The sequence below is a fragment of the Neopelma chrysocephalum genome, unplaced genomic scaffold (genome assembly GCF_003984885.1).
Source record: "Neopelma chrysocephalum unplaced genomic scaffold, ASM398488v2 Primary Assembly neopelma1_129, whole genome shotgun sequence".
Classification (NCBI taxonomy): Eukaryota; Metazoa; Chordata; class Aves; order Passeriformes; family Pipridae; genus Neopelma; species Neopelma chrysocephalum.
Genome location: NW_020897791.1, coordinates 1,672,379 through 1,696,930, shown reverse-complemented (window position 1 = coordinate 1,696,930; position 24,552 = coordinate 1,672,379). Strand labels below are relative to the sequence as shown.

The following is a 24,552-nucleotide window of genomic DNA, read 5'->3' as shown; positions in this document are numbered from 1 at the left end:
TTATTAAAGCACAACAGGGGAATAAGCATTTACTTTTCAGCTACTTCTGACCACTGGAGATGCCCCAGGTTCTCTGCAGCATTTAAACACAGCTGGCACAGGTGACATGTGATTTTGGGAGGAACAACAATCTTCCATAGCAGAAGGTAGAAACACAGCAGGATTCTCTACTCAGCACAAAAAGATACTAAATATTAGTTTTTAGGCAAAGAAATCAAACCCAAGCTGCCTGGTAGGCAAGTGCTTTTTTGAAGGGACTTGTCTATCAGTGTGAAAGCAAGATATTCCCCTCCTGGGCACATCACAGACTGAGGTACAACATCCAAGAGAAGCAGGATGAGCTGTCTTCCAGAGGCATGTGAAAGGAAGATTAGCTTGTCTTGTTCTAGCTGCCTAAATTTTAAGTACCAAGTCACATGAGGTGACACGATACAGAATGGAGGTCCCTACACTGTCCCCATGAAAACATGATCTGATAAACTGATGATTTTAAAAGAAATCAAGTAAAAATTCAAGACAGGGAAACTAGAATATAAGTCACCATATTAGAATTCAGATCAACCATTTGTGTCACTGTGGCTTTGAAAACCCATGTGGCACCTTTAGAATCACAGAATGGTTTGGGTTGGAAGGGACCTTCAAGATCATCTCATTCCAATTCCTTGCCATGGGCAGGGCCACCTTCCACTAGCCCAGGTTGCTCCAAGCCCCATCCTGCCTGGCCTTGAACACTTCCAGGGACGGGGCAGCCACAGCTTCTCTGGGCAACCTGTGCCAGGGCCTCCCCACTCTCCTAGTGAAGAATTCCTTCCTTATTTCCAGTCTAAATTGATCATTTGTCAGATTAAAGCCACTGTCCCTTGTTCTATCACTCCATGGCCTTGTTAAAATTCCCTTTCCAGCTTTCCTGTTGGTCCCCTTCAGGCGCATGAAGGGGCTCTCAGGTCTCCCTGGAGCCTTCTCTTCTCCAGGCTGAACATCCCCAGCACTCTCAGCCTGGCTCCAGAGCAGAGCTGCTCCAGCCCCCTGAGAATCTTTGTGGCCTCCTCTGGACTCCCTGACATTTCAGTGACTTTATATGGAATGCTTGAGGAATGGTGGCACTGCTTGGACAGTGTCCCTGTGCCGGGAAGGAAAATTAAACAGCAAAACTCTGTTGCCTTGTGTGCAGATTTTCAGCAGAGGTTTTCCAGTCTGACCTGACCAAGCTCGACTATTTTGCAACTTGATGAGATGTGACAAGCTCACAGCCCGGTGCAATTCCACTTCAGGCTACACAGCTGGGACTCAAACCAGGATACTTAACTTCTGTTCCTCATTTTCATGGATTCTAGTTAGGTATACATCTCCAGTGCTAATATGCCTAACTTCTTGGTATTCCTAGCCCATTAAGAGGTAAGTTTAATACAATTTCTCAAAGCTTTGACCTTTGGGCAGTGCAATTTATTATATGTGCTGCCACTGGGCACAAAGATGACTCTAAGTGTGGTTTTCCACTCAGTAACCAAGGATTTCCATTCATTCCTCTGTTAAATGAGGCCATTAAGAGAAATGTAACTCACTAGTTTATGCTGCTGCTAGCAAGGGAAAATTGCTTTTTAATCTCTGACCCCTCAAAATGAAATTGTACCCTGGAAAGAGATTTTGTTAAACAAATGAATTAGAAAAACAAAAGACAGTCTGTGATTTCCTTCCGCCATCTCTGAATTGTCACAGATCAGACACTTGTTCAGCTTTCAAACACAAAATCCTTGCCTTTGAAATGCTAAATGCAGACCACCATAATTAATGTAACTGATATTCTTAAATCCTCCCTTGAAACAGTGTCGGCGCTGCACTCCACAAAAGTGAACAGTCAGTGAAGTCTGTGTCTTACTCATCCATCTTCTAACCAGAGAAAGCAGATTGATGGGCAACAGCTCAGCACCAAATGTGCTTCCAACCCCTTCACTGTATCACAGAATCACAGAATCATGGAATGGTTTGGGTTGGAAGGGACCTTAAAGCTCATCTACTTCCAATCCTTATGGGCAGGGACACCTTCCACTGGACCAGGTTGCTCCAAGCCTCATCCAGCTTGGCCTTGAACACTTCCAGGGGTGGGTTATCCCCAGCTTCTCTGGGCAAACTCTTCAATTGCCACACTACTCTCATAGGGAAGAATTTATCCCTAATATCTGATCTAAACCTGACCTCTGTCGGTTTGAAGCCATTTCCCTTTGTCCTGTCACTCCAGGCCCTTGTAAAAGTCCCTCTCCAGATTTCTTGTGCCCACTTCAGGTACTGAGAGGCTGCAATAAGGTCACTCCAGAACCTTCTCTTCTCCAGGCTGAACAGTCCCAATTCTCTCAGCCTTTCCTCATGGGAGAGGTTCTCCATCCCTCAAATCATGTCCATGTCTTCCCCTGGAACTCCTTCCCTTCTCCTCCACTCATTCCCCTTCTACTTCCTCCTTGGGTGGTTTGTGCTTAAATAAAAAGTGAGCTCACAATAGATAAGTTTTAATTTTATTTTTCGTCTCCCAAAAATCCTACAGGGCATGGTTTAGAACAAAGTAAAAAAAAAAAAAAAAAGACTAACCCACCAGCTGGATGAGGCATCTCTCCCTTTTGGATGGTAAAAATGAAGAGATGTTCAGTTGTGATTAAAAACAGCCTGAGAGATTTTTACCTTTACACATGAGAACATCCAGCTGCATGACATCCAGAAGCTCTAAACAAACCCTTTCTTAATAAATATTTGATCACACAGATCCATTATTTACAGAACACAAAGAGAGGTTTAAATAAATGTTGTGGCTCAGACCTTGGTGAGGTTAAGTTGCTGCATTCACACAGTTCATTTATCACTTGGACTGGCGCTGACTTGAACATCACTTCCCACAGTAAGCAGCTGTTTTGTAAATGGGTTGCATTAAAATACAGTAAAAAACCATGCACAAACAGAATTTGCTTCAAAATAAAGGACTCTTAAATCTGAAAACTCAGCCTGCTTTTCACAGGGAGCCAGGGAGCAAGGGAAAATAAGTTTTATTCCAACCACCTGCTGTTGGGGAAGGGTCTGGAGCACAGGTCTGATGTGGAGTATCTGAGAGAGCTGGGGGGGCTCAGCCTGGGAAAAAGGAGGCTCAGGGGGGCCCTTGTTGCTCTCTACACCTCCCTGACAGGAGGGTGTAGCCAGGTGGGGATCAGTCTCTTCTCCCAGGTAACAAGTGACAGGTTCAGAGGAAATGGCCTCAAGTTGTGCCAGTGGAGGTTTGGATTGGATAATAGGAAAAGATTCTTCACTGACAGGGTGGGCAGCACTGGAACAGGCTGCCCAGGGAATTGGTGGAGTCACCATCCCTGGAGGCATTTAAAAAACATCAAGATGTGGTGCTTAGTAACGTGGTTTAGTGGTGGACCTGGCAGTGCCGGGTTAATGGTTGGACTGGATAATCTTAGAGGTCTTGTCCAGCCTAAATGATTAAATGATTCAATTGAACTGTTGAAAGCACTGCCCCAAACAGCCTTGTTTGCTGCCCAGACCATGCTGCTAAGATAAATGGAGCCTGAAAGAAGGGGCAGATATGTAGCAAAAAGCTGTTTCAAGGCTCTGTAGCAATACAGACCGTGTGGGGACACATCTGACAGGAAATACAGGGAAACATCCTTATGTGGTAGGTTTTGAGAAACCTGGGCATGGAAATTAGTGAGATCATTATAAGGGAATGGACTGTTTGAGGCAGCAGTGATGCTGGAAACCATTCTTCAAAAGGGGAGGAGTGGGAGGCTGCAATAGAGAGCAGAAATGAAAAAAAAAATATGGCTTAATGGGAGAGGGAAGGGGGGGAATAAAAATAAGTGCTATGGAGGAGAAAATGCTTTGAAATTTGAAATTCCATCTGAGGGGGAAGCACACAGAGATGCCCCTGAGCTGAGCTGGTGTGTTGCTGAGAAATACAAAGAAAGAGTCTGCAAATTGGTTGGGTTTTGAGAGATTCAAGCAATTTGGGCGGGTTTTCTTTTCCCAACTGGAGTTCATGGTACAGAATCAGGAGGACTCTGGATGGCAGCAAAGTTTCCTTCTGCTGCTGAAGAGGGGGATTAAGGCTCAGTCATGGAATTAAACAGTCACTTCAGTGATGGCTTTTGCTTGGAGTCCTTACAGAGCTCCGGGTTCCTGTTGCAGTTTTAATTCAGCTCCCATCACTTTCACAGGCAGGAACTGCCAGAGGAAAGAATAGCTTCATGATCCCCCAAATAAAACTTCCAAGTGCTAATTAACTAAAGAAGAAGTAAACTCAGCCATGCTGTCAGTGGTGACAGACAAGCAACAGCAACATGAGGTTGGTTGTATGAGCTGCACCTTAGACTGTCATTTCATCTCTGTCATGAATGTGCCATATGAGCATCCAGCCTTTTCTTGTCCTTGGAGATCACAGAATTACAGAATCACAGAAACATTTATTTTGGAAAAGACCTCTGATATCACTGAATCCAAACTTGGACTGATCACCACCTTGTCACCCAGACCATAACACCAAGTGCCACGTCCAGTCACTTCTTTAACATCTCCAGGTATGGTGACTCCACCACCTCACTGGGCAGCCTGTTCCAATATTTGACATCCCTTTCTGTGAAGAGGTTTTCCCTCAGCCTCTTCTCATATGATTTACTCTCCGGATCCTTCCCCAGCTCCATTGCCCTTCTCTGGACACACTCCAGCACCTCAATGTCTTTCTTGAAGTCAGGAGCCCAGATTAAGTAGCTGTATTTGCATCAAGAAATTCCAATCACCTTGGTCCACCATGGCTTTGCAGCAGGTTGGATGACTCCTGCACATGTCAGGGTGCAACCCCATCATGTTGTGGTGCTAATTGGCTGTTAATTTTAAAACTAGGCTTTAAAACAATTTAATGGTAGTGAAAGACATGGTCTTAGGGCATATCCGCAGCAAAAAGGAGAAGAAAATTTTCATTATCACAATATTTATAACAAGTGCTTTTAAAGGCTACCACGCCAGAAAATTTCAAAGACTATGAGAAGGTGAGTTTTGGAACTCAAATTTTCTTTTGTTTTTTAAAACACCAATGAATTATTTGTGCAAAAATTGAAGCCAGTTCTTTTTCAGTGGTCTCCAGGACATAAGATCCCTGCAAATGTCACAGATTTATGAGGCTTTTTTCCTTAAAGCTTCAGCCTTCAAAGGGCCCCTCTGTGCATCCATGAAAGCCAGACCCAGGAACTGCTTCTTTACAGGGAAAAACCCTAATTGTTCTTGGACCACACAACTGTGTCAGTGAACTGCTGTTTGCCTTTGCCATGCCAGGGAATACAAATCAGCTTGACTTCCACAGATGTAGGGAAGGAAAGCAACCAGCATCAACCACAGCAACACGAGCAGCTCTTCCAAAACAAATTAGCTTCAACAGTCAGTACAGAGTCCTTCAGTCAGTGTGGCCAAGCTGAATTTAGGCCAAACTTTGCATAAAATAGAGTAACTGCTTTAATAATTATCTGTGGAGTCTAAGTTGTTTTTTTTTTCTTCCTCTCAATCCATCTGCAGGAAGTTTTGAGACACCAGAGTAAAGTGAAACTGCTCATCTCCTTTAGTGTGATGTTCAGTCCACCTAAACTAACCTCAAAGGCAGCTACTGAGACTGTTGGGTGTCTAGATATTCCCTTTTTTCCAGTAAAGAGGTAGGTGACAGGTATGGGATTCATTTTCCCTTGAAATATTTGTGGTGTAATTACTATTATTTGCACTTTTTAGACAAAGGAGAGACCAGAATGTCCAGAGAATCAACCATCAGACCTATCTATGTCAAACATCTCCTGTGAGATGAGACAAGTCATGTGCTGAAAGCAATTCCTCCTCCTGGTAAAGGGAGTTCATACACTTGGACACACATTTCTCCACCAAACACACTCATATTTGCTCCCATAAATCCCTATCTGCCAGAGAGCAATTTGACCCATGTTAAAATTGGTGTTTTAAGATGGGTGGGATGAATCATTTTCTCTGGGGCATGGACAGGGAAATTTCACGAGACAAATCTGGGCCATTGGGATTTAATAGAAAGGGTCATAATTTCTGCTCAGGGCCCAGGGGATATGAGACCCTCACTGAAAAGAAAGGCACTGAAGCAAGTCTAGTGCAGGAGATTATTTCTCCTGGCTTCTCCCTGCCAGATTTGTTTGCTTCTCAGTCATTTCTCAAACTCAAATTTTCCAGTGGAAGTAGGACAGCAAACTCAAACTGTCAAGTTTCTGTGACCAAAAGGGTTTTCATATGGAATAAGGACTTTGTTCCTCTGCTCCTATATCAATATCCAACATTTATTCTTTAATCTTCATTTTGACTCTGTGTGTTCCTACAGATAATGCAGTGGTCCAGCGTAACTGTTACTGTAGTAAAAACAAGTTTAATCACAAACAACTATTCTGTGATGATAATTTAAAATGAAGGGAAAAAAATCTGCTAATAATAATTAAAAAAAAATATTTCACAGCTCTGACAGCTCCCACTAAATCTTTTGGAGTTTAAACCAAAAAATAATAAAGTAATAAATCACTACTGTTAGCACACAGAAGAAAGGTACTCAGCAAGAAGATCTTGACATTTATTTAAACATTTCTATCATTTCAGAGAACCTAAATGCCTGATTTTGTACTAGTTAAGGAAAAACTGTTAACTGATGCTTTGTTACAATAATGTGCAGGTTGGGACTAGTGTTCCAAGTTGTATTGTTGATGTGACTGCATGAATTATATGCAAAAATTATGTTAAATAACCAGCCACTTAATCTTTACTCCTGACAGAGATCCCTTCATTAAGGTCTACAGCAGGTCTTAAGCTTGAATGTTTCAGCAATGTTGACATTTCTGATTTCTCAACTTATGTATACATTTGTTGATAGACTTGTAAAAATACTACTTACACACACACACATTTATATACATATAAATAGGAATAAATAACAAATGTATGTCAGCCAGGCTGCATTTACAGGGTAATCACACTGTAGCATAAGTAACAGCTAAATATACTAGTGAAGTAGTAGTTTAATAAAAGAAGAAAAACTCAGCAGGATTTGAAAAACAGCCCGTGCTTTTGATTCCTGACGAGTGCAGGGGGAATTTCCAGTGTGTAAAGCCATGGCAGGTCCCTTAAGAGCAGTTCACCCACAGGGCCATCTGGCTGATCATTCTCCCAAACCCACCCCAGATATTTCTAAAGCCGCCAAAACCAGACACACCACCCAGAAGGGTGACCTGTACTCACAACTGCATTACCCACAGGCATGCAAGTGGCATCAACATTAATTCCCACAGAAGCCCTTGAGGGCTGTGAGATCAGGGCCCTATGGAGACAGTGTCCTTTTGGATGTAAGATGAGCAGATAGCACGGCACATAAAAGATGAGGCGTCACAGGCAGTTTGACCAACTCCAGGCAGCAGGCCAGGGCTTGAAGTCACAAAAGCTTCACCTCCTTTTCTGTTCACATTGCAAGGGACCTCATGAAAGAGTTTACACACGTTCGACTCCTGATTCTCACCCAGTAGGGTACAGGGCACTTACCTGTGCTCTGCAGGAGGTCTGGATTGCACGTTTTCTTTAGCAGCTGAATTTACCCAAGTGATATTTGTCTATATGGGCTTCTTTCAAGGGCAAGAGAGACTCTGAAGTGTTTTCCTGCACATACCAGCCAGTACATATTTATACCCTTAGCCGGGGTTGACTCACTAAAACTGGCTCTATCTTCACTTTGATCAACATATCTGAGGAATAAAGGGCCTCCTAACTGGGCAGGCTACTTCAGCATCTCCTGCTGGCTGAAGAAAGCAGCTCCTTCAGACTGTGTTGCTTTCATTTTCTGCCTGACTACTCTTTGACCTTCTTAGCCAAAGTCATCATTAAGTTATTTGCAGCTCTGCGATCAGCTCTACAGTCAGGTCAAGTATTAAATTCATTCTGGTCTCATTTTAGACTTCATGTGGTACATAACAAGTTATTTTCAAAGCAAATGCAGGATTACATTCAGGGTGACACGCATTATCTTGAATATATATATACATTTAAAACCAAAACGGAGCTGAAGACCACACTTATTTTCTGCAATATCAAAGTTCTACAAAGTTGCTCTTATCACTCACAATTTGCAAAATACATTTCACTAGTAAATGAGCTGTAGATAATTTTAAAATCACTTTACATCACAGTAAAATGCCTTTGGCTCTCACTCCTTTGGTCTGGATGTTTGCCCCAGACCTTCAGAATTCATTGTGTCCAAGGGCCAACAAGGAGGTACTATGTACTCTCATGGACTTCAGCTATATTTTGCCAAAACAAGACTCCAGATACATGAAAATTACCAATTGATGGTTGAGGAAAAAGGAAACTCAGAGTGTTTGTTCCATCAGTCCAATCCAGGCAATAACAATTTTTTCTTTGTTCACTCCCCCATCCTCTTTTATCCCTAGGAAGCACTAACTGTAACCATCCAAGAGTTCTTTCTGGTCAAGCCATTTTCAAAAAGATTAATGTTTGTGGGTGTGTTTTATTCTTGCTCCAATGAAGAAAAAAACCCCAATTCACAAAAAAAACCTCAAATTGCCTTTAAAAAGTGCTGAACACCATCCCCACAGCCATTATTCTCCAACCACATCATGTTGTTTGACAGCTCAGTTGTTTTTGTAAAGGACTGTTGCCTGATTATAGGGAAACACTCCAAACAGAAGCACATCTACACTGAAATGATGTGCTTTTTATGACATCTTTCCAAGAACAACAGCAGCTAATTGTTGACTTTCCTACTGGGAAATGTCTGTTTAATATGCAGATCTCCTAATGACTACTCTAAAGCAAATTGTCTATGCTACTGTAATTTAATCATATATATTTATATATATATAAAAAGTTCAGCTCTTAGTTAGAATATGGTTTATCTTCTTTCCAGGTAGCACAAACCCGACACAGCCAATGTGCCATGTGGTTCACAGCTGCCAAGTGTTCTCTTTATTTTAAATATTATTACTGAAATATATATATATATTAAAAATATAATATTACACATATATATATAAAATATTAATTTAAATATCATTACTGAAAGTATCCACAGGGCTTTTTCAGACCCACTTACTTGGTGCTGACTGGCTTTTGCCAACTGCTCGTTGGCCGAGTCTACGTTAGAAGACGCCGTCTCAATGTTGGCTTCAATACTATCTGCAAATTAAGACAACAGAAGATAATCACAGTGTACAAACCTAAAACAAAGACTTTATACCAACAGCAATTCAGCAATTTACTCCTGGGCATAAAGGGAGGAGCAGCCTCTTGTTTGGGAACTGCAGCACTGCAGGGAAGTAGGGACAACACCCATTTTGGTGAGCACCCAACCCATCAGCCGGGCAGGAGAGGACTGACAGCTCTCCATGTGTCCCCTGGCAGGATGGAGGTTACTTCTCATCCCATTCCCACTGAAATCCATGGGAAGAATGACGGGCCATTCAAAGGAAAGCATCTCAAGCCTGATAAATCTACTAGATTAAATTATAGAAGGCACATGGCAGATTGTACCTGGAATTATATTATTATAGCTCAGGGTAAGATTTCTCTGGGCACACAGGGGGTATTGACCATCCCCAGGTGTCTGGACTTGATCAAGTCACCTTGGACAACATCCCAGTCCACAGAGAGCAAGTCTCTGGTGTGCAGTTGATCCCAAACTACAACAGTTAATCAGATTAAACAAACCACAACCCAAACTCCTGGACCACATTCCCAAACCGCAAGGGAGGTCAGTAGAGATGGCTCAGATTGAGACTCATTGCCTAAAAGTAAGGCAGAAAATTCTCACCCTATGTTGTTAGGCCTGGCATTGGGGAAGCTGGAGGAACCATGAGGAATCAAAATGAGACTGGAAAAGAACAATTATCCTTGAACATTGCAGCCCACAGCTCCCCACTGCCATCAAACCCAAATAGTAACTTCGACTCCCAACTGTGCTTAGAAAGCAAGACACTTGTGTCACAAAACCTGTAAAAAAGGGCTTGTGTTTCCAGCAGAAATCTTGGAAATCTTGACAAGCTTGTCCCCTAAGAGAAGTTCAGCCAATAATTTCTGGCCACAATGGAAGAGTATGTGTCCTTGGTCTGATTCTGAGTGGTTTTGAGCAGAAAATACACCATGGAGTACATGAACATGATCAGGGAGGAACTCAACTACAGGTAGAAATTTGAAAATAAACTCTACTCCTTAATAAAATTGACAAAAAATATTCAATTAATGGTATTAGGAGTTGAATTAAGACATGCTACAAAAGATTCGAGTAATTTATTCTTTGGTTCCAAAGGAAAGAACATGAATTAATGTGGCCACTTTTGTGAGGGACAAAGAAATGAGAGCTTGCAGATAAACTGTGGAAAATGGTTCCATTCAGATTTTGACAATTTTGACTCAAACAGTGTTAAAGTCTGTTAATGTAATTATGCATTTGTGATAACTCAAAATAAAATAAAAAACCCTCAAACAAACAAAGAAAAGATAAAAAAAGGAGAAAAGCAGCAAAACCCCAGCAAATCAACAGAAACATGGAATTAACAACTTTAATCCTAACACTTGGGAACCTGATAAAAGTCTTTTATAACACCTGGGAGAGATGGTTTCCCGATCCTTTTATTTTAAATTATGTACACTGTAGCGCAGAAGAAAAAAAATCTATGTGGTCATACCCTTTTATAGATCGATTTAACATCATTTTATTTGCTATATCCAATGCTTCTAAAACCACTTTTATTAAGACTTTAACACCATGGTCTTTGGTTGGCATCACTGACCTCTGCTCAAATGCTTTCCTCAAAGTCAGGATTCAGCAGGAAGGGATCAAAAGGCCTCTAAGGAATTCATCCTCTGTCTATGAAGATATTAAAATCCTCTTCTACAGAGCCTTGGAAGAGCTACATCCACACATGTGCACACATCAGTGTGATAGCTTTGAAGAGCTTCCAGTATTGCAAAAGGCATATTTCCAGATATTTCCAGATATGTTGAAGGCATTTCTAGGAAAGTGTCTGATTTTTCATTCCAATGCCAGCAAAACCAAACAAAACTAAAACAAAAAATTAAAACAAACACAAACAAACAAGCAAAAAACTCCAAAAAAAGATGTTCTGAATAATTAAAATGATGAACAAAATCACAAATGGCACAGGGTCATGGAATCATGGAATGGAAGGGACCTTAGAGATCATCAAGTTCCAACCCCCTGTCATAGGCAGGGCCACCTTCCATGAGACTAGCCTGCTCCAAGCCACATCCAACCTGCCCTGGAACACTTCCAGGGATGGGACAGCCACAGCTTCTCTGGCCAACCTGTGCCAGGGCCTCCCCACCCTCACAGGGAAGAATTTCTTCCTAATATCTAATGTACAATTACCCTCCTTTGACTTAAGGTCATTCCCCCTTGTCCTGTCACAACTTGACCTTACAATAGTAAGCCTTCTTGTAAGTCCCCTTTATGTACTGGGAGCTTCTCTTCTCCAGGCTGAACATCCCCAACTCTCTCAGCCTGTCTTCACAGGAGAGGTGCTCCAGCCCTGGGATCATCTTGGTGGCCTCCTCTGGCCTCATTCCAACAGCTCCATGTCCTTCCTGTGTAGCAGCACTGCAGGTGGGGTCTCACAAGAGCAGAGTAGAGGGGGAGAATCCCCTCCCTGGACCTGCTGCCCACTCTGCCTTTGATGCAGCCCAGGACACAACTGGGTTTCCAGGTTGTGAGTGTACATTGCTGGGTCATGTGGAGCTTTTTGTCCACAAACACCTCCAAGTCTTTCTCCCCAGGGCTAGTCTTGATCCATTCTCTGCCCAACCTGTCCTTGTGCTTGGAATTGCCCCAAGGTCTACTACCATAAAGAGGTGTGCATGAAAAACTTGGTGTTTTTTGAAATATGGCAGACAGATTTCAACCTATCCCATCACTGCATGCTCTCGTAAAAAGTCCCTCTCCATCCAAAATTAAGAATATATCCCGATGGAACACTTGTTAATGTCAAAAGCACAAAGTCTGACCATGGCTTTGGGCTACAAAATAGAACTTTATGTAGGACAGCACCTGCATGTTTTAACATAATTTTTGATGGGGTTTGGAAGGGATGGATTTAGGAAATTTGAAAGGGGTGGGGGAAATGTGCTGAACATCTTAACAACTGCCCAATCAAAGTACAGAACTTGCAAGTGCATAATATTTCCCAGGATCTGAGTGCAGACACCCTTCACTGCTCAATGCCTCTTAAAACCTGATTGGCCTCAGAAAATTAATCATTCAGACATAGAGGAGCTACAGAGGAGAAATTTGTGATATATATCCTTCTAAAACAGGAGTAATCTGTCTGTGCTTCTCTTGGGGCAGGAGAAAATCACAGAAGCAGCTTAATTTAGATTCCTTAAAAGGCCCTCCAGAGGAACCCAACGCTTTCTGCTGCCTGCAGGGAGGCCTGAGGAGATTTGCCTTCCTTAGATAAAATTAAACACTGTGAACGCCCCCTTAGTGCTGCCTGGAATGGGATAATCAGATCTTGTGCACTGTGTTTTGCAAATATCATTGATGTTTTCCCAACACAGGCTTTTCCAAGTAGGATGGACGTGTGTTCCATGTCGTTTATGAGCTGATGGGATGTTACAGGGAGAAGTTGGACCCTGGTGGCCCTGCCTCTGCTCACTTGTTCTCCCAGAGGGGGAATACCAGCCTTGGAATAAGCAAACCTCCCATTTAAATTCTATTTTTGAAGCAAGTTGTAATCCTGAGGCACAGGGGAAAAATTAAAAAACAAAACCCCCACCAAAACAGCTCTAAAACCCCATGAAAATGAAATATAAATAAGTAAAGCAATTTAATGAGATATATCTGCTGATTAACACAGGCAGGCAAGGGACGGAAAGAGAATTTGGGCCAAATCACAAAGAAATAAGCAATAAATCAATGATGTTAATAAGTCAGTGATGAATATGGCACTGGCAGCTATTTCAGTGAATTTTTGCTGAACTGGTGATGCTTCACAGCTTCACCTTGGCCACTTTGAGGCTCCTTCCAAGGAACTTTGCTTGGGGATGGAGAGTCAAGGGTGGGAGGATCCTTGGTAGACTGAAAAAACATATAGGAAGGATCTGCCTTTTCCTTTCTCTTTGGCTTTGGTATGAAGTGACAGTGACTTTGTTCCCAAATAAATATGATAATCCAGCCCTGGGTCTGGGATCTCACGACAATTTCCTGTCCTAAGACTGTGAGGACAAAATTATGGTACAGTTTGAAAGCAAAAACCTTAAGGGGTTGTGATCACCATTTGAGTAAACTGAAGGACAGGGCTGAACCAAAGCAGATGGTGATTGCAAACAAATACACCAAGGAATTAGGAAAATATTTATAATTTTTCATCTAAACCACAGTCTTGCAATAGGAACAGTGAAGGCAACAGAGCCATCCAGCTTTTAGATGCAATTTGATATGATTTTATGTCACACAGAGACAGAAATAATGACTCCAAGAAGTATCTTTCAACCCCCAGCTATTTACCTGTCTCCTGAGATCAACCCTTCTAATGACCAACAGTTGCAGTCTTATATATTAAATTACTGGGGTGACCTTGGCTGGAGTGGGGGTCCTGCCCTGATTTATCAAGGAATCGCCCCCATCACCTCAGTCTTTACAGCAGCGACAGCGGATTGGTTCCACAAGGCAGAGCTTCAGTAAAACCACTTGAAAGACAGAAAAGTGAGCTCGTGAATGAGAATTTTAAAAATGCTCCCACTTGGCAGAAACCAAAATAGGCCCCTTCAGGTTTCATAGTATGCTTTTATTTTTAGCACTTTAATAAGCTTAACCCTCTTTTTATCGCTACAACTTCTGGCTAAAAATAATCAATATAACACACTGAGAAGCACAATAAAAAGAAGAGGGGGAAAAAAGGAGTATTTTGGTAATGCATAAAGGTTTCTTTCCTAATTAAAAGCCAAGTTTGGAGGGGAATTGCTTTCAGTGTGAAAATGAATTTTGCCCATTCGAATTGCCGTGCACTTGGAAAATTTTAAGTGAGTTTCATTCCACGAACAAAAGACCCTCAGGCTGAGCACAGGCAGAACTTTGGATGTTAAGGGGAGGAAAAACTATGACAATTCTTCCAGAGTGAAGTTAAAAATGGCTTAGGGTTAGTCATTTGCAAACTTAAATGTAAACATCGAGTTTGAAATTCTGCACACGAGGGGATTTATAAAATAATCGTGCTCCTATGTTAAACTCAGGCTAAATGGGTCACACTGGCTTAGACTGGTGCAAGGAAATACAATTTTCAGTTCTGTGAGTCATCAGGAGCTGTGGTTATTGCTTCCAACAGAGAACCCAAGTTCCTTTTTGATTTCAGCAGAGCTCTAATTCTGCCACCCAGCCACACACCACGACCCTCAGAGGGAAGGACTGAGGCACTGAACAACCTCTCACCATCATTTCCCAAGCAAGCTTGGAAAGGCTGTTTAAACCACCCTAAAATGTCATAACCAACTCCTCCTGTTAGTTTTCTTCAGCCAAAAGCCCAAAGCCCCCGGCCTGAATGAATAAAAAGTGGCTCCAAGGCAGTGGCCCGAACACCAGCATAAATTTACAACACTTTTTCCTCTTCTGAATGATTTATACTGTCCTTGAGACACAGCTTGGAAATGTCAAGTATCTGCTACATATGTATGCACTGAAAAATGGTACTGCCCTGCCAGGGGTTTGCCATGACTGCCAGGATGTGCCTCCCAGGGATTTAAAATTCAAACAGTGCCCTGTGTGGATCTGTTGGAAAACAGCACGTCCTGTCGGGGAATAAGGCCCCTCACATCATCTGCTCTGTGCTAAACGACACAGGGTAGAAATATCAGGGGTTTAACAGATGCAAAGCAATTTATTGTTCTTTCTTACACGGACAAGTGGCCTCAAATTCCTGATATTTACCACAGGAGAAGAGTATCCTGAGGGTGTGGGAAGACTATCCTGGGGCTGTGGGTATGGGCCCTGCCCTCACTGACCAGTGCACACTTGCAGATACCTACCCAAGATGTGTTTAGTTCTCATATGGTTTTGGCTAATCCAAGGTTCTAGTTTTAAACCCACAGAATTTGCACATGTGAGGATATTGTATCATGGCAACAGACATAATTCACATTTATTTTTTCCATTTTCTTCTATTTCTGCTTCTAAAAAGGTATTTCAATAAGAGAATCTTTTTGGCAAAGAAATTTGTGGGTATGTCAGGTTTATTTTTTCCCCAAAATAACCTATGAAAGTACAGAGCAAAAGAGCTCAAATAGCTTTGATTTGGAAATTCCAGATACTTGTCTGTATCATACCCTTTCCTTTCATAGAATCATGGAATCATGGAATGGTTTGGGTTGAAAAGGACCTTAAAGATCATATCATTCCACCCCCCTGCCATTGCCAGGGACACCTTCCACTAGCCCAGGTTGCTCCAAGCCCCATCCAACCTGGCCTTGAATACCTTCAGGGATGGGGAATCCACAACCTCTCTGGACAACCTTTCCCTTGAGATTTACACTCAACACATTTTTTTTTTAATTCTGTAAGGCATCCAAATTAAAGAAAACATTATTTCAAAGTGCAATAAAATATGTTTCTTTAAGCTTACAAATAAAAAAGGAAGTAAAGATCAAAATTATACTTTTTTTTCAAATCTAGCTGATGAATTGACACAGTTTAGACAAATCCCTTAATTTAATTTGCATGCAGTATCTTTTAGAAGTCCAGTTCTGTCTGCAATTAACACAAAACTCACTTCCCATTACATTGCTGAGTGCATAAGTTATCAAGTCCTACAGCTCAGTCAACTGATGAAGTCTCAATCTGAGTTTGTCACAGGAATAAATTTGATAGAGATAAATATATATTATTTCTGCTTACTGTCTTGGAAAGATCATCTCTTTTACCTAGAAAGAAAGGTCACTGATATTTCCAACTTGCTTGACCTCTTCTGCTTTCCATGGCTCATTTGATTTACTAAACCTGCTCAAGTCCTGCTTCCCAAACAGTCTGGTTGTGGCAAAGTATTCACCTCTCAGTAGAAATAAACCAACCACCTGGGCAGCTTCTGCATTTATGACATTTACTGCTCAATTGCAGCATTATTAGGAACTGTGAGCACAACAGTTCGAACTTCCCAAAAATTACTTTGGATAAATTGGTGCGAGAAGAATCCCACTGGTGGCAATAAAACTCGCAAAAGGAAGAGCCTTGTTTCTTGTACAAAATTAGCTGGCTCATTAACTGTAATTATCCCAGCCCAATCACATTATGAGGGTCAAAAACAGAAACAAACGCAGCAGACAAATCTTTAGGCAAAAGTGAGTTTGCAAGTGTAGAGTCACCCATTATTCTTCGCCTGATAAAGCAGCACGTGCTGATGTACCAAGTGCACTGCCAAATGTAAAAGTCCTCACACAAGGGATGACACAAAAACTCACACTCACAGAGAGCAGGAGCAGGAGAGAAACACAAAAGCTCATTCATTTTTTTTTGTGTTGCCTGTAAAATGAGGGTAAAATGAGTCGGTCAGAGATCACAGCAGTACAAACCTGACTCCAGCAACTCAGTCACAGCAGTGGTCACCAAATGTGCCTTACACAAAACTGAGCCCCTTACAGGCCATTCAGAACTGTCCAAAACCAAGGACATGTGAAAAGTTGTGGAGGCCACGACTGCTGTAGTCCAGACAAATGAGGAGAGCAAGGCCAGGGGTGTAAAAAACACCACAGAATTACAGAATGACAGAATGGTTTGGGTTGGAAGGGACCTTAAAGATCACCTCGTTCCAACCCCTCTGCCATGGACAGGGACACCTTCCATTAAACCAAGGTGCTCAGAGACCCATTCAACCCAGCCTTGAAAACTTCCAGGGATGGGGCAGCCACAGTTTCTCTGGGAAATCTGTGCCAGTGACACAGTGACCATGACCTTCAAATTGTTGCCTACAAGGCAGTTAAGGGCAGTAATACTGTCCCACTACAGCAGCTGAGGTGGTTTGCAATAAACTTTTGTTAGACTTAGATGGCAGAACAACAAAGTGATGACAGGGAATATACCGAAGATGAACAAAGAAATTATAAGTTTCTTGGGAAGTGGAATAGGTCATCCCTGGTTCAGAAACACCCCAATGCACCCTTCCTGCATGGGCTGTGCTCTGTACCCACATGGAACTCCGTGTCTTCACAAGTGGCTGAAAGGAAGACAGCCAAGATTTCCAAATTCATCAGGAACCAATAAGAACATAAATGTAGCCAATCCCATAACAGCCTCCTCTGAGATCACTTAGGAAACTTCACCAACTGAGAGACTTTGCAGACCCCATTCAACTGAACGTCGATACTAAAGCTGTTCCATTCAGGTATTTGGGGACTATTCTCAGGAAGTGTTAATTTTCTGCAGATGTCCCAACTGAGACAAATAACTCGGGAGGGTTTAGTTAAGGATCCAGCTGAGTGATTTCCCAGCCTGGTTTGCAGTTTGTGTGTCTGACAACAGATTCTTGGCTGTGCCATCCAGGCAGCCAGACTGAAGGAGGTCGTGCTGATGGGCTCTCCTGACAGTGTTTATGTGTTAAACCAGCCTTCAGGTCAGAATGGCAACGAGGATAAAACAGGCAGCAAAGTGGAGCTGATTTCAAGGGGGAAAAAAATCAACCAACCAATCAAACAAAAAAAACCAACCCAAAACTGAAAAACCCTCCCTGTATTCCAAATCTTCCAAAATAAGCAACCCATTTGCATTCATGCAAATATCTTTTACTCTGAAGGAAATTTATTGTTATTATTGTCATCATTAGGCAACAAGTGACAATGGGGTGCAGCAGTGAATATGAGCACTGCTCAAGGACTGAATATATTGACCCAATCAAGAAGTTCCTCTGAGACTGAAGGAAAGCACCAGCTGCCATGTCTATACTTCTCCTGTCAGGTCTGTGGGCCCTTGCCTGACAGAGGCCACGTGGAGATGTTTAAGTGAGGGACCATTGACTTTAGATCACATTAAGAAGTTTCTTCACCCAGTTATTTTCAGATATAAAATGCCCTGACTCCAAGAGTGAAGTGAAAGCTTAGTAGCACCAAGATCTAAGTCTGGATAAGTATTGGTGGAAAAAGAAACTCTGAGGAAGTCTTTAGCTTCACACAGCAGGATATTGTTCTGTTCCAGCAAGTCCAGAGGAGGCCACCAAGTTAATTAGAGGGATGGAGCACCTCTGCTATGAGGAAAGGCTGAGAGAATTGGAATTGTTCAGCCTGGAGAAGAGAAGGCTTTGGGGTGACTTAATTGTGGCCTTCAAGTACCTGAAGGGAGCTACAAGAAATATGGTGAGAGACTTTTAATGTGGGTATGTATGTAGGGACAGGACAAGGGGGCACGGCTTCAAACTAAAAGAAAGTAGGTTCAGATTAGATATTAGGAAAAATTCTTGACTGTGAGAGTGGTGAGGCCCTGGCACAGGTCGCCCAGAGAAGCTGTGAATGCCCCATCCCTGGAAGTGTTCAAGGTCAGGTTGGACAGTGCTTGAAGCAATACGGTCTAGTGGAAGGTGTCCACGTCAGGGGGTTGGAACTGGATGGTCTTTAAGGTCCTTTCCAACCCAATCTGTGATTCTATGATTCTTTCAGCCAGTGGGTTTTGTTGTGTAAAGATAGATTTGTCTACATTTGGTCTGGACAAAGAGGGAGAGGATTAGTAAAATACTTCCTGTGTCTCTGTTGTTGTACTTTTAAAATAAGTGCCTGGTATGTGATCTTGGGATCTCTTTCCATTGTAAGGAGTTGAGGAGGTTACAGATATACCAACAAAAGTTTGGTTCCAAAACTGTTCAAAAGAGGAAGAAATGTGACTCTTTCAAAAGTTTGAAATGTTTTCAGCACAATATGGGTCTTTCCTTGTGGCTTTGAGAAATGTGATGGAGATGCAAACAGTGATATAAGTGGTGAAGGTTGAATCAGAGCAGTATAGATAAGGGATGTAGGTCTACCTCGTTATTCTGGCATAACTATTATGGTTAATACACAGGTAGGATGGAAAAATAGCCCTTCTAAAACACAGAACAGCATTTCCTTTTGCTATGGGCACAAATAAATCAATAACTGTGTTATTCAGGTCCTCTTTATTCTCTGTTGCAAGACTAACAGGAGCCTACAACAAAAGGACAAATATGCACTTCATCAGGTACCAATATAAGTATTGGCAGCTGTGTTGCTGAGACTTTCTTCAGAGGAACCAGGGATTTAAGGATTCTCTTCTCCCTAAAACAAGTTACTAAACTGATTCCACAGAACTTTGTCTACATATCCCAGCATGGACAATGAAAGTGAAAGCTTGCACATGTAAAATAGTCATGTTCAGTATTAAAATACTGGGAATGTTTCTGATGAACTTACAGTTGAGTGGCCATCTATGAGTATGGAAAGCAGTGATTGCTGCTGTAACAATCCCCTCCAACATAATTTACTTCTCACAGTCCCAAGTCCTCAATCCTTGGATCCTTTGGCTGAAGGACCCTTGTGCTGCCACGACAGTAAAGTTTAATGGACATGTCCTCTTCTGGCTATCTGGAGATCTTGACATTTGTATATCAGGTCCCCAAAGTTGTCACCAATGCACTCCAGAACCTCCTGCAATATTTATGCCCTGATGTGTTGTTCTTCCAACAGATACTGGGGTGGTTGAGATCCTCCATGAGGACCAGACTCCATAAATGTGAGGCTGTTCCTATGTGTCTGCAGAGGGCCTCTTCGTCTTCTCTTTGCCTGTCCTCTTTTTAATCCTGACCATAGGCTCTCCATCAGCTCCTCATCCATTCCCAGGCAGCATCTCATGCACTCCAGCTGCTCCCTCACATAAAGGGCAACTCTTCCTCCTCATCTTCCTATCCCATCCTTCCTGAAGAGCCCATATCCCTCCAATTCAACACTTCATCCTGGGAATCAACCCGCTCCACCTCCATGATCCCAACAAAATTGCAGCCCTGTAACTTCCCACAGATCTCTAACTCCTCAAGTTTATTCCCCATGCTGTGTGAACTAGCATCCAGGCACTTTAGAGGTGAGCCCCAGCATGTTCAGTTCCTGGAGAGGATTTGGAATATTTGTCTATGACAGAGGTGCCTTGCAGGCACTTCCCTGCTCACATGAAGTGCTAGAGGTAACCATGACCACAACCCCATTTTGATGACTTTGTGAACCCTTCCTGCCACACCACCCCATGTCCTTTTTCCAGCAATCCTGTCTGTTGGTCCCCCTTCCCTACCCCATCATTTCTAATTTAATGTCCTCTTTATGAGGTGGATCCCATCTCTCCCAAGCAGCTGCTAATCTCCAAACAGGGTCCCATGAAACCAAAACCCATGGAACCAATACCAATTTACAGCCAATTATTGATTTCACCATTACTGTCCTCCTCCTTGTACCCTTTCCCCTCATCAGCACCCCGTGTGATGAAGCTGCACAGGGATGTTTTTTTGCCAAGAACTCCTGTCAGATTGCGTTGGAAGGACTCTGTTTCCTCACAGGTAACCCAATCCACCAACTTGTTTTGGCTTTGAGGCTTGGACTCACTGATATGGTAACGCTTAACTAAATACTTGTAGCAAAGAGATGCCATGACCAGGAACACAGGCATGGAGTTTATTTGCTGAAGACATAAAATAACAGAGATGTGGTTCCCCGAGCCTGTATTCTATTTCTTCCTTGCATGGCAGAAATTGCTCTCTCCCCAAGGGAGTTTTATCAACATGTTCATTAAGGAAATGGCCCATATGCTCGAAAAACTCCTTTTAGGTTCCTGTAAGAAGCATGGATTGCTCTGCCTGTGCCATGCACAGACCAGACAAGCTCTTCCCACAACTCTCCCCTGCTCAGGTGAACCCAGGCAGGGTTTGCTCCACAGCCCTGGGAGCATTTTGCTGAGATGCACGTCCCATATTCCCTGGTTCTGTATCTTCCCTGTGTTTTCTAAACAAGCACACAAAGAGCTTTCATTTCATGCATGTAAGAGGGATGCATTAAAAAATGAACCAAGTGACAAAAGAATTGTCTCTTGTCATCACTGAATTTTCACTGTGGGGGTTTCAACTCCCTTTGCCTCCTGATTCTTAATCTCACTTTTGTGTAACATGAATGTCAAAAGATAAACAGTGGGACCCTTCAGCAATCGGTTGGGAAGATGCCCTGACTGGCTGTCAGGATTAAAAGATAGTCCTAAAGAAACTATTAAAAATCTGCTGCAGTGTAAGAAGGAGAAGAACAACAAGAAAAGAGCAACAAAAACCTTATGCTGTCTCAAAGACAAAATGTCCTACTTCATCTAACGGCTTCTCACAGGAAAGTTAATACTGGGGTGGCTTCTATGCATGGGTAACATCTTAAAATAATAAATATTGCCTCAAGAAAAGGAGTTATGAGGATCTTGAAGCTAGCTGATGTATGTTGTCATGTCCCTCAGGGCATTAGCATCTGATGTGCTTTTAGAGATGAATCAGGCTCCAAAGTTATCCGTGTACAAAAATAAGCTTTCAAAGTAGCATTAAAATAAAAAAAAATATTAAAAAATGGGTTTTAAATATAATTTTGATTTTTTTCCCTGCCCTTGTAAACTGAGTTTTTCAGAGGGGTGTAACTTCCCCATTTCAGTGTGAAAGGAAGTATCTTATGCTAATGGAGACTTGCAAAGGTATGGGTTTGGCAAAAAAATCCAGAGTGATTAATAAACAGCAGAGAAGAGTTTCTTTTATGATCTAAGGACTCGATCCTGCTCCCAGGAGCATCAGCAAGAACTCCAGCTGAACGCTGCACGTTAGAAATATCCCCGCAAATCTTCCTGCTCTGGAGTTTAGGTCCCTCAATCAGCCTTTAGGACTATTAGCTCTCAAATTTGGAAGGGGGCAGTTGCTTCAGAAGCACATACACAAAATAAGAAATACAGAAAAAGTCTGATTTTTGTTAACTTAATCAGAAGAGAGCAGTGACAAAGGTCAGAGGGAGCTGATCTACTGTGTCTTATCTCTCTATTCACAAAAATTGGTGGCTGTCAGTGACGGTCTGCTCTTAAAGATAATACCAGAGGTTCCTCTCTTCTCTTTTCCCAATTTTCTCCTTGTCACTGGCAGCTGGAGAACAAGAGGAGGGCAACTAATGTGCAGCAACTTCAGACTATGCATATGAGCACATCATGGTGCCAGGCTTCTGTAAATTTAATTAGACACACCCTGCAACGTAAAATGAAAATTCTTTTTGGGAAAATCAAGCTGCTTAATTTTCTCTACCACCATCAATAATCATAACAATAATTGCCACTACTATTGCTTTTTAATTACAGTTCCAGGTAGAAAGGAAGAATTGGATCCCTTTCCAGTTAATGTTATATATTCTTCAGCTTCCTTTTTACAGTCAAAAAAAGGAACGGATTCATCTCCCTGTGAATTGTATTTTGTGCTAAATATACCAGCAAATTATCCTTAACACAAGAACCCTATTGCACAGGGCAGTTTGTCAGATCAAAACATCTCTGGATGCACAAAATGCCCCAAAACCCAGGGAAAATATTCACAACATCAACAAAGAGCTGCTCATGAGGGACAATATCACACTGGAGTGGTGGAAGAGGGTAATAAAGCTCATAATTTAAATATAACACCTACCTATTGCATCTCCTTGCTCATGCACCATGGAGGCCAGGTCTTTAATGATCTGGTTCACATCCAACATGTCACTCTGAAAAGACAGAAAGTCCAATATTAACAAGGAATGGGGAATATCCAAGCATAAAAGGCACATTCCACAGTCCAGCTCTGCAAAGAAAAACACAAACCCAGAAATCTTTATCTGTGTGGAAGTAAAAGAGAAAGTTATAATGCTCCCACAGTAAATAAAAGAGTCCCTTGGAGCCATGGTTTGCTGGATCCAAGTCAACCAGCTGACTCCAGCTTTGTGAAGGAAACAAGTAGAATGATCAGATTTTATGGCTGCTTTTCAGAATTGTGGAGGACTAAGGAAAAACAACAATAAAAACAACAGCAGCAAACACTTCCCTTTCTAAAAAAGAGCCATTCATCCCAGAATGTGGATTCTTACACAGGAAAAGGCCACGTTTCAGCACAGCATCCATCTGATAAGATGCTATTCATAAACTGATGGAGATACCATCAAAAACTCACTGAGTTTGAAATCTTCTCATTGGTGAAGCAACAAGGAAAGAGCAGTTTGATGAACAGATTCATTTATATGTTTTCAAGTAGCAGAAAAAAAAAAGTAGTAACTGGATTCAGCACTGAAATTTTCTCAGTAAAAACACAGCAAATTGCCCATGAGTTTGTTTCCTTCATTTCCGAACACTTATCATATAAAAGAGCAAATGTGAGCATATGTTGACTTCATACGACACTGTCTCTTATAAAAAGAATTAATTTAGCAATAATAGACATAATAATAAAGACACTGCTAAATGCACCACCAGCACAGCAGCATTATCAGAGCAGAAAAACAGACGCTCAAAGAGGATGTATTTTTTTTTTAGGCTGTATAAATTAGAGAATCACAGAAACATTGAAATTGGCAGGAACCTCTGGAAATCATTTAGTCCAACACTCCTTCTCAGAGCAGACAATTAAAGCAGGTTGCTCAGGGCCATGTTCAGTTGGTTTTGGCTGTTTCCAAGGATAGAGACTCCACAGACTGTCTGGCAAACAGTGTGTCCATGTCACCCTTGTAGTGGGCAATCCAGCCCCGGATGCTTTCTGAAGCACTGAAGACATTTCCTAAGAATCTGCTTCTCCTGACACTAAGTGCACAGTAATTCATTTATCTGCTTGGGTCCTGTTGCAACTCAAGTCCACCTGGCTGGAGATGTTGGAGCAGCTCTGTGGAGAAGGACTTGGGGGTTCTGGTGGACAACAAGCTGCCTATGACCAGCAGTGTGTCCTGGGGGACAAGAAGGTCAGTGGTATCTGGGATGCATTGGGAAGAGCATCGTCAGCAGGTCATGGAGATGATTCTGCCCCTCCACTCAGCCCTGGTGAGGCTCATCTGGAGAGCTGTGTCCAGCTCTGGGCTCCTCAGGACAAGAGAGACACGGAGCTCCTGGAGCAGGTCCAGTGAAGGGTTACAAAGATGATGAAGGGCTGGAGCATCTCTTTTATGAGGAAAGGCTGAGGGAGCTGGGGCTGTTCAGCCTCAAGAGGAGACACTGAGAGGGGACCTCCCCCATGTCTGTCAGTGTGTGCAGGGAGGGGGCAGAGGATGGACCAGGCTCTGCTCAGGGGGGCCCAGTAACGGGACAAGAGGAACGGGCAGGAACTGATGCCCACGAAGTTCCACCTGAACATGAGGAAGAAATTCACCGTGCAGGTTGCTCAGAGTCTCCTTTATTGGAGATATCCCAGAACCAGCTGGACACAATCCCGTGCCATGTGCTCCTTTCTTGAGCAAGGAGGTTGGACCAGATGACCCACTGTGGTCCCTTCTAACCTCACCCATCCTGTGATTCCATGATCA

The 24,552-nt window shown here is 42.4% G+C and overlaps 1 protein-coding gene across 4 annotated transcripts in view; it reads right to left on the bottom strand.

Moving 5' to 3' along the window:
- The window catches only part of TSNARE1 (t-SNARE domain containing 1), a 477,763-nt gene that overhangs the window by 169,565 nt on the left and 283,646 nt on the right, over window positions 1-24,552 (bottom strand). For all 4 annotated transcript variants that reach the window (XM_027698547.1, XM_027698550.1, XM_027698548.1 and 1 more), the window contains 2 exons: window positions 22,701-22,773; window positions 9,128-9,210 (listed from right to left, as the gene is read on the bottom strand). In XM_027698547.1, coding sequence (XP_027554348.1) covers window positions 9,128-9,210; window positions 22,701-22,773 — 156 coding nt within the window. The remainder of the gene's footprint in view (window positions 1-9,127; window positions 9,211-22,700; window positions 22,774-24,552) is intronic.